Source organism: Saccostrea echinata, unplaced genomic scaffold (genome assembly GCF_033153115.1).
Source record: "Saccostrea echinata isolate AGI-Se365-2 ecotype Australia unplaced genomic scaffold, CSIRO_AGI_Sech_v1 ptg000057l, whole genome shotgun sequence".
NCBI classification, from domain to species: domain Eukaryota; kingdom Metazoa; phylum Mollusca; class Bivalvia; order Ostreida; family Ostreidae; genus Saccostrea; species Saccostrea echinata.
This window is the reverse complement of record NW_026889806.1, coordinates 8,582,287-8,602,092: the sequence shown is the minus strand read 5'-3', so window position 1 is coordinate 8,602,092 and position 19,806 is coordinate 8,582,287. Positions and strand designations below refer to the sequence as shown.

At 35.1% G+C, this 19,806-nt stretch overlaps 1 protein-coding gene across 1 annotated transcript in view; it reads right to left on the bottom strand.

Annotated features, from left to right (window-relative positions):
* LOC133174112 (uncharacterized) overlaps positions 1-19,806 on the bottom strand; it is a 28,417-nt gene that overhangs the window by 676 nt on the left and 7,935 nt on the right. The window contains exons 2-13 of the mRNA XM_061309153.1: positions 17,181-17,416; positions 17,000-17,080; positions 16,349-16,693; positions 16,146-16,214; positions 15,393-15,578; positions 15,144-15,271; positions 14,437-14,609; positions 14,275-14,325; positions 14,080-14,094; positions 7,664-7,866; positions 4,219-4,379; positions 3,884-4,068 (exon numbers count right to left, since the gene is read on the bottom strand). Coding sequence (XP_061165137.1) covers positions 3,884-4,068; positions 4,219-4,379; positions 7,664-7,866; positions 14,080-14,094; positions 14,275-14,325; positions 14,437-14,609; positions 15,144-15,271; positions 15,393-15,578; positions 16,146-16,214; positions 16,349-16,693; positions 17,000-17,080; positions 17,181-17,416 — 1,833 coding nt within the window. The remainder of the gene's footprint in view (positions 1-3,883; positions 4,069-4,218; positions 4,380-7,663; positions 7,867-14,079; positions 14,095-14,274; positions 14,326-14,436; positions 14,610-15,143; positions 15,272-15,392; positions 15,579-16,145; positions 16,215-16,348; positions 16,694-16,999; positions 17,081-17,180; positions 17,417-19,806) is intronic.

The window sequence follows — 19,806 nt, the reverse complement described above, 5'->3', positions numbered from 1 at the left end:
ACAACAATGGACGAATAAACTTCAGCCTTAAAGGTAGTTTACACGTACTTCCGAATGAAATCTTACGCATGTAAAGAAAAATATAAAAAAAAAATATTTCACCAATGTAATTGTATAAACGTTTGCACCTAAGGTAAATGCATCAAAATAATGCTTGTTTCATTAATAATCCATGGCACCTGATCCCACCTCTGATGTTTGGAGGTCTGTGTTTGCTCTGCTCCTATTTTGTATTGTTTAATGGACTTTTGAGCTTGAATACTGTTCGTTATCTCCATATATTTCATTGTTAAAACTTAACATGAAAAAAGATGTAAGAAAATATATAAAAGATATTAGATATAAAAGATTAACATTAAACTGTCAGTACATTGGGAACAAAATAGTACAGGGCGTAATGCGTGCGCAGATAGTTAATTCTGCGGGATGCCTCATACAAAATCAATTGTGATCGGCCAAAGCTGATCACAAAAAGTTTGCCTCGAAAACGGTTGCTCCATTGGGTGCAATGACTTTATATACTTGTATGGAATAAGGCATCATCAAACATCCCTAACAAAAAAATGCTATAGTTAACTATAGTTTACTATAGTTAACTGTAGTTAACTATAGTAAATCAAAGTGTCAAAGTGATCACTATAGTAAATCAAAGTTTTTCAAAGTGATCACTATAGTGTCATAGTTATCACTATAGTTAATCAAAGTTTTCAAAGTTATCACTATAGTAAATCAATGTTTTCACCACAGTAAATCAAAGTTTTCATAGTGATCACTATAGTAAATCAAAGTTTTCATAGTTATCACTTTAGTAAATCAAAGTGTCAAAGTTATCACTATAGTAAATCAAAGTGTCAAAGTTATCACTGTAGTAAATCAAAGTTTTTATAGTGTCAAAGTTATCACTATAGTTAACTATTAAACTATAGTTATCTATAGTAATTTTTTGTGAGGGATAAGCGTCATCAGAAATTTAAAGGGTTAAAAAGCATTTAAAATATTTGTTAAACCAATGCATTCAATTAACGTTTGAACTGTATACTAACTATTTAATTTTCTTTTATTACAGTGAAAATAATTTTTTTTTGGCTATTTTATGTAGTTGTTCAACTGTTGCTTATTAGGTCATTTTAATTCTGTGTACATGTAAAGCGCTATGGATTGCAGTTTACTCGTCTATAAATGTTAAATATAACTAAAAAATAACTAGATGAGATGTCGTTTGCGAGCAGGGGTAGGTCTTCCGTCCGACTTTTGATCAGATGAGATATGATTGTGATAGTTATATTGCAATAATTCCAATCTTAATTTTATTCATTGATTTCCTGTGTTTTGATTGGACGAGAACAAATTCAAGAAAAAGTTTACACATCGATAAATTCTCAATCGGACCTAGCGTTTATGTGTAAAAAATAAAATGAAACAAATCGTTACTTCTATTCTGTGTTTTAGCTAAACAATTACAGAAACTTGAAATTAAAATAAAAACAAAACTGACGACATACAGGACTGACAGACGGGAACATTATGTGTATGTCACTGTCAGATCACGAGTGTGAATTTTAAATCTCTGTCAAAGTGATATTCTCGACGTTCCTAATAGGCCTACAAAACAAATCAGCTCAGATCTCGGTAGCACTGTGATAGGAAAGAGAAACGTATCTTAGACTCTTGCCTTATTAGCATCAAATTCATTTTTGTACATCCTATATTCTGTCCCGTCTTTGAACAAACCAGAGCAAATCAAGGTTGTCGTCGGTCTGCTACTTTCGTTTTAGAGCGTCTGTCGTAATGTCAACATGGTCAACGACGAATTCTTTTGAAGTCTGTCTACTTGTATTTACGATATTTGTTGACTTAAACAATATTCGAAGAGTTTTTATAAGCTTATTTTATTGAAAGTTTTGACAATTAAAGTTGAACTTTATCGACGTTCATCTCGATTGTGATTCATTTCCACATCGCGGCATAAAATATTCCTACGCTGTACAGAAATAACAGATTGTATGGAGGCTTCAAAGAGAAATAATTTTAAAACTTCGTAATTGGAATTATAAGAATTAAACGTTCTTTTTTCAGAATTTATCGATGTGTAAACTCATGCCTTTGTACTCACAAACTTTACATAAATGTGCTTCACACTTCTGTTCAGTTTGTGAGTACAAAGGCATGAGTTTACACATCGATAAATTCTGGAAAAAAAAGAACGTTTAATCCTATAATGTTCATTAACGAAAAATTATATAAATATTTTTTCAACAATTTCTGTTCATAAATCAATTAATGGTAAGGAACTGTAGATTAAAAATATTAATTTGGACCCCTTTCTTTAGGAATCTCTTTTTCTTGATATTAAATATTCTGAATATATTCTGAAAATAGTTCTACAACTATTCAAGAATTCCTTTTCGTTTTTGAGAAAAGTTATATTTAGAAGTCATTCCTTCAAGTCCTTAAGGCAGTTCTGCAAAAATTGAAAGTTGCATATCAATTAATACATTTTTTAAAAAATCTTTCATTCAGTATTTTTCATCAAATTATTTCCCCTTTTGTAAATATCATGTATCAAAGATTTAGCATTCTGGCCCCTTATAGTCTTTTATGACGGACCATATGATCAAAAATCAATGTATCGTTGCAAATCGAAAAAAGGAACATTTTAGAACAGTAATTTTTAACTAATACTGATCGGTAACGAGTTCTACATTGATAATATTTGGCCCATCTGAGCCCATAATATCAGGGATTATCCCCTTTTCTTTTCATCAAATGAAGAGCAATGTGATTGTGAAAGCGTTTTGTTTAACTTTTCAGAAGTTTCTTTTCGCTTTCGACATATCTGAATAGAAATATTTACGGGCCAGCCTTACAGGTCTTTAATGAGGATATTTTGATATTTTGAAAATTTTGAAAGGATGAATACTGTTTTGAACATTATTCTGTTCAATCTTACTTGTCAAAATATTTTCCCTTTTGATAAACATTTAGGATTTTGGCCTTTTATGGGCACTTATTATCGTTTTTTAAATTACTTTAATTACAGACGTAAAGCAAAAAATAAATCCTTTAATTGTTATAGTTTTTTTTTTTTTTTTTTTTTTTTTTTTTTTTTTTTTTTTTTTTTTTTTTTTTTTGCCTTTCTCGTCATTGTTTTAAGGATTCTGCCACGCTTTTCTTGGTAGCAAATGAACGGTCTTGTTATTTTGAATATTTTCTGTTTAATAAATATTTAAGTTTCTTTTTGTTTTCGGGCAATTAAAAATAGAAATATTTTGGGTCTAGTCCTTCAAGTCCTTATGGGATCATTTTTCTAAAATTGAAAGGATGCATATTGTTTAGAACGTTATTCTGATCATCATCTTTTAATCAATACTCCTTTAAAATTAGTAAAACATATATCAATCTATGTATCAAATATTTTGTTTGTATCCTAAAAATAAATGCTAGAGTTCTTTGACAATATCTATGCAGTCCAGGTCTAAACCAACCTGTAGGAATTTCCTAGGTGTGAATATGTATAAGCAGATTAGTTTTTGTATTCTTATAATATAAGAAAAGAACTGGTCACTTGTATGCCCTCCATTTTCTTATTTTCATATTTTTACAATGCTTTTTTCTTTTTTAAACACTAGAACAATGTCCCAAAATTAATGTTTCTGTGAATGATTGTATAAAATCTTTTATTCATTCAACAAAATCAATACAGTAGTTTTACATGAAGACCGAAATTATATCAAATTTTGAATTTTGAAAATTCAGCCAGAAAAGTAAATTATCAATCAAAAGAAAGATAAATTATCAATCAAAAGAGAATGTTTTCAATCCAAATAGGGGTGAGATAAAAACAATTTTAATGTTTAATTTTGAAACATGACTAAACAAAAACCTGAATTCCAGTTCCTGACTTTTCCTTTCGCGTACAGCATTTGCGGAAAGGGTAAGCTCGATTCCCAGGAACAGCGATGAATTGGATCAGAATCAACAACAGTTAACCATCCTATATCTCCGGGGCATCCATCATATTTAGAGTTAATATGAAATCTTCGAATGATTCCTCCAATCTCGAAAAAACTAGTATAAATAAACAAGTGCAATATAACAGATTTTTAAAGTGGATAAAATTTTCAAAAACTCTCGAAGTTAATTTGACATGACAAAAAAGTCTACTTAATGTATATTATACTTTCGTTAAAAAAATCAAATTCATGTTCATATATTCACCCTCGAATGGAGAAATAGTTATAAACACTGTTTCGATGCATATCCTGATAGCTGCTGTACAAAAGTCGATCATTTGAAAACCAGTTCGTATTATTGCTATTCTCGGCATCGAAAATGAGTTGCAAGACCATGGTCCCTCTAGTATATAGTTCCAGCTTAACCTGTTAGGTTAAAGATAATGTTTCAAATGAGACCATTTAAAAGCAGCGATCAGAAAACAGTGACAGTAAATTGTTACTCATTATTTGAATAGTATTTTAGAGGAACTGGGATTTTATTCTGCTAATAGTTATCAAACTGATACTTATAGCTCCCTTTCTATGGAGAAATTTTTTCAAAACCATATGTCAGTTTAAAATACTTTAATATTCCCGACAATCAAAATGAATTTGAATTACCATACCTATACCGGATTTGTAAACTTCATATTTTTTTTTTACAAAGATACATAGCGGGTTCCGGTAAAGGTTCTACCAAGCCTCTTTCTTTACTCCTCTTTAAATATCATCTACAGCAGTGAAAAAGAAATTACGGAGTACTGACGTATATTTCAGTAGATGTGTTAATCAAGTGTTGCACAGCAACATGTATACAGCAACACTTCTCATGTATAAGATTTCTGATAAATTCTGCTTCAAATGAATATAAAAATTGATCTGTTAATAACGGGGCACAACTGGTACCCTTGGGAATTCAACAGATTTTTGAAAGACCTGGTCTCCAAAAACTATACAATCACCGTCAATCAGAAACTCAACAATCTTTTTATAAACAATGTTCAGAGTACTTGTGTAGTCGTCCGCGTGGCGCAGTGGTTAGAGCGTCTGCTCTAGAGTAGCGAAGTAAGGAGTTGATCCTTAAGTCACGGGTTTGAATCTCACTGTGGGACGTGGAGACCGGTCCATCGGATGAGACTGTATAAACCGAGGTCCCGTGAGGCAGTAGGTAGTTGCACTTAAAAGATTCCTCACTGCTCAATGGCCGTAAGCGTCGAGTATAGGACAAAAAATTGCAGCTCTCCAACGGCAAGTGGTGGCATCTCCATAGGAGTGAAAAAATCTCGAGAGGGACGTTAAACAACATACAAACAAACAAAACAAAACAGAGTACTTGAATTGTGTGTACGATCAGAGTGTTTTTGACAAAATAATTTTCCAAATGCCCAATGAGAAGGTGAGTAGATTTGCTAGTTCCATCTTTATTGAGAAAGCAGCTGTCAATTATGTCAAAAAGCCTGGACTTCAATTTATCGTTTGAGAATTGTTCTATGAAGTGTTGAAGTCTTACGTTTTGATGTAATTGATTTTGATAAAATTATGTGATCTAAAATTTTCATAAAGACCCAATTTTTTTACCGTACGGTTACCTGAGGAGGGGGAGTGGTCTTAGTTGTACTGGAGTTATTTACCTGGAGAGCCCCAATACTCAAGATGTCAAAAATCCCTATACACGCCGCATTACACAGGAAGTTCGGTTTTTGGTTATCAGGGTTAACATTACGCGTTTTGTGCATAATTTTGAATGAAAATATTTAAAATAAATTATGTACTGAAATACATTGTATAAAATTTGTAGACTTAGCGATTTCGTCGATATCTTTTGAAGAAGAAACAAATTAAAAAGACACATCTTCTTAAAAAATCGTAAAAATTAAAAAAAAAAAAAAAAAAAACGGGTGAAAACTACAAAGCAATCATATCAATATTTTAATGCAAATAAAAGATATGATAAATTATTGTTGTGAATATTGACATAAAAAGATTCCACTTATTGTGTGGACATTTACCACGATCGGAATACTATTTACTTTTCTGGCGAACAATGGTGTCCAAATATTCGCCATTTCCGAGGGTCGGTGATCTTATGCCCTGTTTACAGATTTGGATATACATGTAAAAAGAATCTTTCGTAATTCATGGCGTTAGATACAAGATACTTTATTTATATTAGTATAAATATCTTTTCTTATTTAATCCATTGCTTTTTCTTTTAATTTTCAAATTGTGGGGGGTGAGGGGTCGATTGTTTCCAATACTTCGGCAAATTTCTGTGAACCCAAGTGCAAGGTCGACAAGGGCATTACGTACATTCTTAAAATCAAGGCACAGGTTGAATAATGGGCTCGGAAGAATTATCGGACTGTGCTGCTACAGAAACTTCTCTCTGCGGATCTCAGTTATTGAAGGAAGAAAGGGCTTGAATATCTGCTAATTTTTCTTCGAAAAGTTCTAGTTATCTTGGACGTCATATTGCTAACAAGTACAAAACAGCAGTGGAGATTGAAAAAAAAATCACGAAGTCACTGTTTAATTATCTACTCTCAATTATTTTTTTAAAAATAAAATCATCCGATACAACAGCGACATGATTTTTTTAACCAGAGTGTATACAAGCGACCTTTCACGCGGTACATGAAAGCGTTTGACGCGTGACCAGGTAATTGTTTTCAAAACATGCAAACTCAGATTATTAGGTAACCCACGTAAGTGGCCGGTCAGTCAAATCAGAAGCTATTGTTTTTTTATGATTGACAGGCGGTATACTATTGATCTTGAATTCGGTTGATTTTGGGGGCGTTAACATAAAATTGGGTGTTTAAAGTTCCTTAGAGTTTAAGTATCCACATCTGATCTAACCACATCTCCAATATATTGTTTAAGAGTACTCTTGAAGTTATCAGAACAAAATTCATGCCGAGTTGTGTAATGTTAAGATACATATTCCTTAAAAAAATCTTAATTGTCAAATTTTATATAATTTCTGTCAATGTTTTGTGTATTCCAAGTGAAAAATTAAAACAGAGACCCAATAAGTCATCTAAAACAATCGAGAAACTTCATAAAGAAAACAAAAAAATATTTTTCATTTGTTGCTTCTCTTGACTTTTGAATGGTACTTTTAAATCAAAGTTTTACTAGTCCATGTTCGGTCAGCTAAGCTAGTGCAACCATTGCCACAATGTCAGATTTTGCTCATAAACATTGCTATTTTATAACATATGTGTTTGAATTAAAACAGAAAAATTGGACTGAGATAACTTTGTTTTTCGTAAATACTTGAGTCTCTAACCAGTTCAAAGACCTGGCCATTTTCAACAATTTAATCATTCTAACATTAGAAGCAACGGCAATTGGAAATATTATTTATTGACTGCCTCTAGAAAACCTCATTAGCCATGACAAGTATTAATTGATGGAAAACACCAACCCAAATCTTTAAATAGAACTCATAAGTAACGTACAATCATTTCATGATGCACTCATGTTGACAGAATATCATATGATTAATAAATACATGACAAATATAGATTTTAATATCTTATTATAAATGACATACAAAATGTTTGGTTTCAACAAACTCATTAAGTTATATATTTAAATATATGTACTATTTAGTATTCCTTCGTTATCTCGTGCACAGTGTACCTAGATTAAACACAGTTTACCTTTTGAACATAATTATAGTTCCATTGTTTGATTAATTGACTGGTAAGATGTCTGGAAGTCGGTGATAATGTGTCTGTTGTATAACCTTCTGGTAAGCATCCTAATTCTGGCGTGCAATACGACAGCTTGGATAGATCTCTACTCCAAGCATCGTACACTCTCTCTCCATTTCCAGCTGTTGCTTTGAATATTATTACCCATTCTGTTTCAGAATTAAAAAGAAATTGTCGTCAGCGTTGTTATTATTTTCTATTCAGAACTTTTCTCAGACTGATATCGTCATTTATTACTTCTCAGTGCTTACTGAAACTGGGACTATTAATAAATTCATTAGCCCCACTGGCCCCCATGCCCATGTTACTTAAAAGACTAAATTCGAATCATTTCTTAGACAATTGTTTTCATGATACCCATTCTAGAGCCTTTAATGATCTTGGTACCTCGGGCATTGAAAGGAAATACACATACTAGTACATACTTTAATTTGAAGATTGGATGTATGATTAGTTAATGGAATTAATAATTTTACTTTATTATCAAAAGCGCCCAACCCTTACACCAGAGCGTCTGACACAGGGGCCATGGACCTCGCAATTCCGGAAGAAGCACCCTTGCTCATCATAACTATACACTGATTTTCTTTGCTTTATAATCAGTAACAAAAAGGAATATTTTCAAAGAAATTATGCATTTTCACTATATAATCAACAGATTTACCATAATTCATCAGAACCCCCAACCAAGCGGTCATGAATTTCACAAATCATAACCATGCAAAAGAAAAGATTTTCAAAGAATTGATTCATTTTCATGATATATTCAACGGGTCCACACACACTTGATACCTTGAGCCTGGGGCCACAATTCTAAAAGGGCCACTCTTGATCATCATTACAGTGCACTTAGCATATTTGATAAATTCCTATGATCAGATAAGGAGATTTTATTTTTTAAAAAAAAAATAATAATGCATATATTCAATAGAGCCCAATACGAACACCAGAACCCCCGACTCAGAGTTCATGAAATTCACACTCATCATAACTATATACTTGGTTGGTTTGCTTATTACATAGGATCAGAGAAGATCTTCAAAACAATAAATGCATTTTCACCATATAATCAATAGAACCAACCTTCCGCAAAATCTCTCATCCGAGGTCCACAAATTCACTGAATATTTCATTTATATTCAACATAAATTCAGTACAGTCACTGATATAAACTTAAGTGAAAAAGAATAGTAAACAAAAATCGCACGCTCATTAAGTTATACAAAACTTTTAACTAAACTTAGTGTTGCATGTGTGGTAGTGTTAGATACACGGCATCCTACTAGCTTGGGCTAGTGGGTTAACCCTTTAGCTCAATTGGTACAACACTGGACTGGCAAGCCAGAGGTCCAGGGTTCAATCCCCAGCAGAGGCACATATAATGCCTTTGTTATATTTGGCACCCACGTTGGGACCCGGCTGTTCTCTGGTGGGTGAGAGTGATTGCCCCTTTAACTTTGCCTCACAGGTCTCGGCACTCCAAGAGAGATGAGGACATCTCATTATCTTGAGGGGACAATGTGGTAGTGTTAGATACACGGCATCCTACTAGCTTTGGCTAGTGGGTCAACCCTTTAGCTCAATTGGTAGAGCACTTGACTGGCTAGCCAGAGGCCCCGGGTCCAATCCCCAGCAGAATCACATATAATGTCTCTTTTACATATGTATAGCCAATGAATGTGAAATATTTTTATGCAGAAACTCAGGTTTGAAATAAATATATTTTTATGTGTCTTGTTGAAATTTTATTTCCGCCTACTTGTTTAATATTTAACTGCCGGAAAGGTACCCTCCAAACATTCCGTAAATGTTTTTTTTTTTTTAAATGAAAAGAAAAAAATGGCCGGGTATGAAAATAAATATTTTCGGAAATGCAATGCAAAACTTCGAAAATTGAATGCAGCAATTGTATGCACTTACAGAGATGGATTTCTGCTAACTGTCAGCTTGGCACTCTTAAGCATGCCTATCACTATCTGTCACTTCCGCCCCTGGTGCTCGCCTGTCGATTCCGATCGTCATCAGATGGTCTTCAACCTTCACTGGATGTTTCGACCCTAAATTATAGTATCCTCCAGTTGGTGGGTCAGCAGTGGTGGCCAATTCACTACTCGATGGATCCCGACTTCCAGCACAGATCATCTCGGCGGTGCCATATCCAGCAGGATGACTTCTCTGCTGCTTCTCCCAGTCTCCTTGTTGCTGTCTTGCATGCTCTTCCTCATAAACCTAATCGTGTGAGCAGTTTCCACACCGATTGCGCTGGGAACCCTCTGCAACCGACCTCTATTAGAAACAGCCAAACACTCCAACATCTATTTTTGCAGTCTGCCATGAGATCTGCATCTGCATACTTAAGGCTCTTCCTCTCATGTGCCTCCTCACAATTTTCTTCCCATTGCACGATCAGCTCTATTGCGACAAAAGTCTTTGACTGCTGGGACACTAAAACTGCGTCTGGTCGTAGGTTGGTTTCCACGATGTTAGGGAAAACTAACTTCCCGTCTAGATCGACTCAGAGCTCCCAGTTATGCCCTCTATCCAACAATGATGTCCGTCTTGCTGCTCTTGTGTCAGCCGTAGCTTCACCCTGTCTCACAAACTGTATCTGTCGTTTCCTTCTCTCCACCTCCAGCAAATCAGGTAATTACCGCAGGACTTTATCATGTCGCCATCTATATCTACCCTGGGTCAGCGCAACTTGGCATCCTGATAGAATATACGCCATGGTCCCTCTCCTCCCACACAGCTTGCAGCTAGGGTCTTCGCTTAGCCCCCACTGTTTACAGGAGATGGGAGTGTGTCATACACTGACCTCAGCAGGAATGAGATTCTAAACTGGTCCTTCCTCCACAGTTCTGCCCAGGTTAATTCCTGCTCCGGTAAGTCCCACTTCATCCAGACCCCCTGTTTTCCCAGTTCTGTTTATCTTGCTTTCCGTTGATCTTCCTCAGTGCGCCGTACTTCAGCCTGAACCATGGTGCGTCTCTCTGCTGCTGATGCTTTTGACCACTGCTGGAAGTGTGACATTCCCACGCCCTGTCGCCCAGTGCTTGTGTTTCCAATGATGTCTCCTAAGTATAACATACTCTCTGCTTGATCCACTGATGTTTTTGCTTACCACTCCTTGTCTGGATCCCTGCTTCTGCGACCCTGTCTTCTGCTGAGTCACGTAACGTCATTACCAAGCGGCATTTTGCTACCTTGAAGTCTTCCACCACAGAGGACACTGATATGCGTAACTGGGTTGAGTTGCAATAGATTCCTATCGATGTAAATAATGATGGAGCTCCTAGCCATCTCCTCAGATACCCACTAACTTTCCTTTCCATGGCTTCGACTGTAGTAATTGCCATTTCATATATGAGGAGCAGCCAAATAAGTTTTGGTAGGATCCCATGCTGGTAGATCCATGCCTTATATTTTCCAGGTAATCCGCTTCCATCAATTCATTTTAACCAAGAAAGGAGCTTCTTCTTTGTGTCCTCGATGCTATCTTTGTCTGTGAGGGATTCATTAAACCACTTTCCCAAGCATTTAATCGGGTTTCCTACTACTGATGGGAACTCCTCTCCTTGAATTTGCATCTTGACTAGCCTGTTGATACGCCCCTTCCTTCTTACAAGACATCTGGATTTCTTTGGCTTGAACTTCATGCTTGCCCAGGAAACGCTATCTTCCAATGCTGATAGGACCCATTTTTCTGTATATGAGTTGTTGTTGACACAGTGAGGTCATCCATAAAGCCTCTGATTGGTAGCTGATAAATCCCCGAGCCCATCCTTGGCCCTCTTGTTTCTCTTTCTGCAGTCCAGGTCACCATCCCCATACCCATTACGAACAGGATAGGAGAGATTGTACATCCTGTGACTATCCCTTTCCCTACTCTTTGTCAGGATGAGGTGTTCTCATCGACAGAGAATCGGATCTGCATTCCTCCGAAGTAGCTCTTGACAATCCCCTGAACCTTCTCTGGTATAGGGTACACTTGTGTGTTCTACGCATCCCAAGTACCCTGGTATGCCTGCCTTTTGAATAGATTGATCTATGTTTCTGTTGTCCACCCTGATAATCGCTTTGCTAACACTGACCTGAACATTTTCACCTCCACATTTAGCAAAAATATTGTTCTAAACTGGTTGATTGTCCTCGAGTTCTTCTCTTTCGGTACAAAACATCCCTCTGCCTCTTTCCAGCATACTGGTATTGTCTCTTTCAGCCAGATTACTCGAACAAGTGGCCACAATTTTTTCAGTAACTTTGGGCACCTCTTATACACTATGTATGGTATCCCATTTGGTCTGGGAGCTGAGCCTGATCTTGCTTTTTTATCCACTTCTTTCAGCTCCTTCCACGTAGGCTCCATAACATCCATCATAACCTCTTGTTGATCTACTATCACCTCATTAGGCCACTGACCCAGTGGTTCTTCTCTCCGTGGGTCAGAGTGTGTCTCATTTAAGTACTCCTCAACTTCTTCCTTTGAACAGTGAAGTTTTCCTGACCTTCCTCACCTAGAAGCCTCTTTGTAAACTTAAATGGATTCTTAACAAACTTTGCCCTGCTCTTCTCTCTTTTCTTTTTCCTCTGCCTCAGTGGCTCCGCTCTCCGTAGTCTTGAAAGCTCTGACCTGATGCCATCCGTCAATTGTGCTATTCGTGCTTTTTCCCTGTCCTTCGCTCTTCTAAACTGTTTATTCAGTTCATTTAGTTCTTGTCGACATTCTCTAATCCTTCGCTCCCGCCTATTTGGGATCTGCTCTTTGTTTTCAATTTTTGACTTTCCTTTCTCCGTCCCAAACCGCTTTTTCCAAATGTTATACATTATGTTGGTAATTACCTCTATCTTCCTCTCTACATTCCCTTGCATTGTTGACTCAAGGATCATGCTGACATCTTGATCGAAGCCACTCCACACTGCTTCATCATCTCCTCTCGGCCATGATAACATTGGCCTCGAGCTCTTTTCCTTGACTTTCCTTGGTGTCTGCTGGCCCTGTCTATTTCGAAGACCGAGTTCCTCCATCAAGTCGCCGCTGCTGTCTTGGGACGACTCAGACACGGAGAGGTTCCTGGCTCTGTGGGTTGTGTCCTAGCTAGGATCCTCTTGCTTCTCACCAGTTAACTGTGCGCTGTGTTTGAGTTGTCAAATTACCACATCGATTTCTTGCTTTGTGTACCCTCAGTCCTCGGATGTTCTTGCAGACTTTACCGCATGTACTTCTGACTTCAGCATTTCCTCTATCTAATGTTAGTTGCACCATCCTTCCCACATTCCATGGGTTGTTCGTTGTCGTTACCATTTGATCCGTCTGTTCGAGCCTCTCATCCCCTCTCTCGGGAGACTCTGGGGGTGTTGATCATTTTGTTCCGTCGTAGCTAATTTCGGTGTCCCCTCGCAGGGACTGTACAAAGGGAAGCTGCCCCTTGGTACCTGTTTCCAGACTGTTCCTGGTGGCCACCTGTCTCTCCAGTGTCACCGATCTTCCCCAGTCTCCATCCAGTCTTTCCAGGCAGTCCCTGGTTTCCCAAATTAACAATATGCACTTACAGAAGATTGAAAGCAACTATCAGATTAGGGTTTTCATAATATGAAATATAACGTTAACAGTAAGAAAACGATTGGCGCCTAAATGCACATATTACAGGTTGGTTGTCACCAAAGATTATGTGATTGGACAAGAGATGGCAGATATTTTAATAGATAATATCTTTTACTTCTTGGATGTTGTCAATTAAGTCATTATAAATTTTCAATGGACTTTTCATACAAACAACGCACAGATTTATTTCATATTTTATTTACCTGATATCTTAATGGCGTTGCAATACAAACTTTTGGATATGAAATTTTCTTTGGACTGATATCCACTAAGTGTGAGAAATGCGCATATTTGAGGGAACGATATAAAAATAAGCAAGATGGATAGACGGATGGATTAACTTGAACAAGCTCTTATAAGCTTCTACATACTTGTTCTATGCCTTTTTGAAGTTTCAAATCTAACATCTGAAGTTACACATGTACCATCATAAAAACACCCCTTATAAAATCGAAGCGAAGTCAGCCATACCTAAAGAAACCAAGACTATCCAAAGAAAAATAACCAGAAGAAACAAAACATAATCATAACTTTTTTAAAAGCATGCCCAAAGTCCAAGCATATTTGAAGAAACCAAACACACTTAAACCAACGCTTCTTACTGTTGAGTCGATTAACAATAAACCAACTTTTTTATCAGACAAAATTTCCTTTTAGATTTCTTAGGAAACTTTGTAAAACATATTAGGCATTTGTTTCTGACAGACATAGATAAACAGGTACAGGAATTCAGAAATTCAAATTGCCTTGAAATATTTACCTGGATTTCTTTTTACTGAAAAATAAAAACAAAGCACTTTAGAGATGACAGCTTTTAGATATCCAGTTATTTACAATATTTGTAGTACAATGTTATATCCCAAAAATATCAGAATAATGTCTCTCTATCTCTCACACACAGTCCCTTACCCTCACACATACCTACACACCCTCATATACACACGCACGCCCTTACCTATTTTGCAGAAATTTGGATTTGATGTTGTTTCTTTGATGGATGAGTGACCTAAAAATAATTAACTGCTGCGCTTGTAAATTTATACTTTTAATTATTTTAGTCTTTCTGCAAAATATTTAAAGAGTATTACTTATTTGTAAATGGAAATACAAAACTTACAAATACTGTTATCGCTATTAGTGCATATAGTGGAATTCGTTAAAGGGTCGTAGTCGATAAAGTATGCTTGTTTACTACTATAACGGCATGTACAGACGGCAAGGGAACCCTTCATAAGACGCTGGATTGTAGCATTATCTCTGTCTGATATTTCAAAAAGATTGACGGAAGCTCTTGAAAGAAAGAAAAACAATAAAAATCAATTAAACTTTAACATGTTAGATATTCCTTAGAGTTGCTTTGTATACACCAGAACGCCTGGTCGCCCAATTCATCGGAGAGAGAGAGACAGTAAATCAATTTTGAAATCAAAGTAGATTTTACATAAGGAGAGTAAACTCCATGTTATATTCACTGTTAAAGTGTGAATATCATAATTTCTTTATTTTCAATTGCAAGAAACAACTCTGATGTTAGATGGTTTGTTTCTTACGTATACAAGTTAAAACAATATGAAATAATTTAAAAAGTACAATAATTAATTTTTTTTCTATTCCTGCACCCTATCAAAATACGAATGTGTTGATGTATCGTAAAGTACTAGATGGTTATAATTACATGTAGTTAAGTTATAATTACATGTATTTAAGTAATTAATGCCAAATTTATTTATCTTCTTGTCTATTTGCAACAGATAAAACATTCTTCCTCAAAGAATACCTTTGAACATATGATTATTAACCTCTTTATATTATTCTGATCATTACTCATTTAAAATGATATCCGAGAGAGTCAGCACATCCAAATAACAAATGTAGATCAGCAAAGATGTTTGGTTGGTTGCTGTGTTCAATTTTTCTGACGCAATTATTCTTGTTCCGGGCAACAAATTCACCTATTCAAACAAAATCATTGTATATATATGTTTCAATAAAAAAAAAAGCAATAACCTCATTTGACTAGTTATTGTCAATTTGATTAAACTACTTCACACTTCATTTTCTTGTGAATTGTACCTCTGTAATACGGCTTGACAAACCATCCCAAACCCTGACGGAAATGACATTATCCACACATCTTCGAAACTTTTTTGTCGTTGGAAAATGACAAGCATCAATGAGAAAAACATCAGCCCCTGCCCGAACTGCTAGTCCACATAATCGGTTTTTATTTAGTCCAATTCTTGCTCGGCGTATCTGAATCTGAAAATATAATAAATGGAAAAAAAATGTAAGTTATTAGTGCATAGTATTTTAATTCTCTCTCTCTCTCTCTCTCTCTCTCTCTCTCTCTCTCTCTCTCTCTGTAATTTAGTCATCATAATTAAATTTTTCCGTAGAAGTTCTATCATTTAATGAAATACACAATTTTACACCAATAACTAAATGATTATAATGGACACATATAAAGTATATTTTCGGTAAGTCTTACAACTCTTCCATTAAAAAATAATGTGAATATCATATATAATTAAAATGAAATATTGACTTTTCTTATTCGTTACCTCAAAATTATTGCCATATTCATCTAAGTGCTTTAACGCAGTAAAATCCATTGTTGAATTGGAACTAAAAATTATAAAAGATTACATTAGTTGTTTTTTTTTCATTGTGTGTCAACTCTCCTATCATAGTCATTTTGTTTTCTGTAATTTCAGTTTTAATATACTATTCCCTTTGGAATTTGTATTTTTTTCTATAATTGGAAAAAACAAATTATGAAAAATAATTTATGCAATTAACATGAAATTTTCCAAAGCGATATGATACCAACAGGTTCTGATTTCCGTTTTTAAGTTTGCTGCATGTGAGGGAGATTTGGCTATCTAGAATGTAGACCTGAAAGATAACGCATGATATTCATTATTACTTACACATTAACAAGACTTTAAAATTGTCTTGCATTTACGTTTTCAGCTTTAATTTGAAATATCTCTTTCGAAATGGTAATAAGAGCTTTCAAGAAAATTCACCTGAACAGCGGGTATTTCAAGATGGCTCCATATTTCATTTGAGAGGAGTCTTTGAGTTTCTAGTTGGATACGTCTATACGGTAAAAACTTGCGAGTATAATCGTCACTATGACCTATCTCCATTTCATGTGTTTTATTCCAATCGTTTCGCCGTATTGATATTCCACATTTGCTTAAACTTTCACTGTTCGAAGTACAATTTCCGTATTCTACCATTTGGATGTTAAGCACACAATTTTGCACGTCTAAAGAATCTGTATAATACGCGCAGCCAAATGGTACAGTCAACTTCAGTCGAATCTTATTTCCTCCTCCACGACGAATTAGGATAAAGGTCTCATCTATCTGATTAAAATATCAAACTAAAACTAAGAGAGAACTTTAATCAAATTAAAGCTTAGTACATGTAATATAATTTTGATAGCACATAAAGAGGTTTGAAGATAATTTTTTCACTGTGACAGTGTTTTATTAATTACATGGAGGATTAGAACAGTGATACTATTTATTTTGTTCTTATGATATTACTTGGAATTGAATGTCCCATATCTCTTAGAGAATCAATGCATTCTGGTATACAAAAATGCATCAAATGAAACATAAATGTCCATTCAGGATATTTTTAATTACAAAAAAAATCAATTTTAATACCTTAATTCCAGCAAAATATTCGCCACTTCTTGGTGATAAAACTTCTGAATGGTTTAGGGTTGTTTTTACCAAGCAAGATATCTATTTATTTAAATAAAAGTATTATTGCAATTGATTAATAAATTCGTCTGCTAGACTTTCATATACATGTATATCTCTAAACAAGATTTAAGTAACAAACCTTTCTATTCAATTCTATTCCATTTTCTTCTGTTAAATAAGTTTCATTCAACCTGCTGCTCCGGACTGCTCCGCTAATGAACTTACGCTTTCCATCAAGATACCAGTAAACTTCATACAATGCTAATTGCTCCAAGTCAGTTTTGAATTTACACCAGAAAAACAATTCCTCCGTACTTCTCCTTCCTCGAAACTTTTCCCTAAGACCATACTCTACAGATGGTTTATCTGTTTGGGCTGGAAGTACATACACATGCAATAAGGCATATAAACTTCCTATAATGTAAAATGACAGATAAAATGACTGAAATAAGCTTAATCAGGCATTTTAAAAAAGGACGAGATTGAATGCATTAACTTTGCATTTATGATCATCCTTTAACATTGAAAATGTATGCAATTGATATCTTTGTTATTCACAGAGATTAATCATTAATTTTATGCAGAATGCCACTTTACCATAAGTTGTAACGAGAAGACTTAGTGTGTTTCAGACGTAAATTATATTTTAAAGGAAACATGACCATCATCTATTCCATATAATTATACAAAAGAAAAAGGATTGAAAGTGTGTTGATTAAAATCAAATGTTATTGCTAGAAATACATTGAACAATTTTTACAATCAGTGTAATCAGTGTGTTTCAAATTAATTTGTAATTTTTTTCCTTCGCAATATTCATTTGCTTTATTTAACTTTTCCAGTCTCAACGACGAAGTTCTGAAAGGCGCTTAATTAGTAATAAAGAATTATAAAGAAAGAAAAGAGAAGGATGTAAATATAAGCACCGAATTCTTATTTTGGAAGGTTGTTGGTCCTGTAACAGCACCTATCTGTGTCGACAAATTATTATCTCCTCGCAATGGAGTTGGAGGGGATATAGTAACGCAATCGTGTGTGTTGTGGGTAAGTGAGTTAATTCTTTACGAAACGGAAGTGACGTAATTTGCATCAGGATCAATATGCTCTTTGCCTTGCGGTGCCCTTGTTACATGTATACGCGGTATGCAATTTGTCGGCACGGCCAGGTGGTGTTAAAGCCGGTGTAAAGACGAATAATGACCCCCATAGAATAATGACCGGGGGCCAATTTTCGCAATCGTATAATTCGACGTCGAAAAATGACCTTTTTGCCCGTAGAAAAAGTGTCATCACCCTAAAAATCTGCATACCCCACCTGAAGAAAAATGACCCCCGTAGAATAACCACCCCTTGTGGATTAAAGGTGAAATTTTTAGGGGCAAAAAATACCCAATAAATCAAGATACCTGTTGGCCAAAATGCTCACCTGAGCTAAATAAATGGGAATAAATCAATGATATGTTGATCTCATAACATTATACACTTATTGCTGTTTTTAAGATCAATGCTATGAGTCAGAATCTAGAGGAGTAAAAGATTTACCAAGCCCAAAGGGCGAGGTGAAAATTGTTTTCCGATAGTTGAACATCATCGTACTGACGGAAAAACAGCAATAATTGTTTTATTATATGATTCAATGATTAAATTGATACAAACTGATTAAGCAGACATGTCAAGTTTCTTGTTTACATTTGCTCAAATCCTAGCCAAACACAGAGAAAGAATCAGAGTTACATAAGCCAATACAATATTAACTTGCAAATGAAAATCCATTTTTGGTGCAATATAGAAAAAAATAAACGTCAGACAAGGCATTGAAAGGGGAAATGGGGCATAATAAGAGGCAAAAATGACAAGTTACCTTAGAAATATCTTTGATGAACCTCTCAAAAAGTTTATTGATGTAAGAGGGATTTCCTTATACTCTACTGTATCAAAAAATTGGGGGTAGGGCAACCAAACTTGCAATGAACATTTTCAAACGAAAAAAATATTTTAAAAATACGTTCCTGGAAACTGGAAGGGGGAGGACACCCCCACCCCACCCCTGATTCTATGCGCCTGAATGTTATGTTCACCTTGTCCACTCAAGTAGGAGAGATTTTTTAACTATACTGTATAAAAAAGAGGCGGTGGTTACAAGACTTTCAATGAACATTTTCAAACTAGAAATTGCTAAAATTTACATTTAGAAAGGGGGGGGGGGGGAATCCCTCTCCTTCTCCGATTCTTTGTGCCTGAATATTATGTTCACTTGAATGGAATTCGGATGCAGGTAAAATAACTTTTCAGAATTGTTTTCAATCTATTTTTAGTTCAATGTAGGAAAAATAAATGCTTATGTTTAACTGGAAGGTAAATAAAATGGTCTGTCTTTTATAATAAATTGAAAACATTATCTTCAATATACACTGTATTGAAATGTTTCCATGTTGATTTGACAATTGTATCACTGTTTTAAAGTGGATTTTCTTGTTCTTACATGTATGTATCCTATTCTCAGATGACCATGTTAACAGACTTGAATGTATATTATACTGGAATACTTCTTTATTGCTTCCATATACCCTGTATTTGAAAAGAAATTCCCATAGACAACTGTTTATAAATAAAATTGCATGCACATTATACGATTGTATATATTTCAGACATGCAGAACTTTTATGTCCTTCTTATGTTTGCCATGTCTGCTTCATATTTGGACGTTCTACTGACTATAGACGATATAGATCAACATACAACTTGTCTGACAAACGGGATGACTT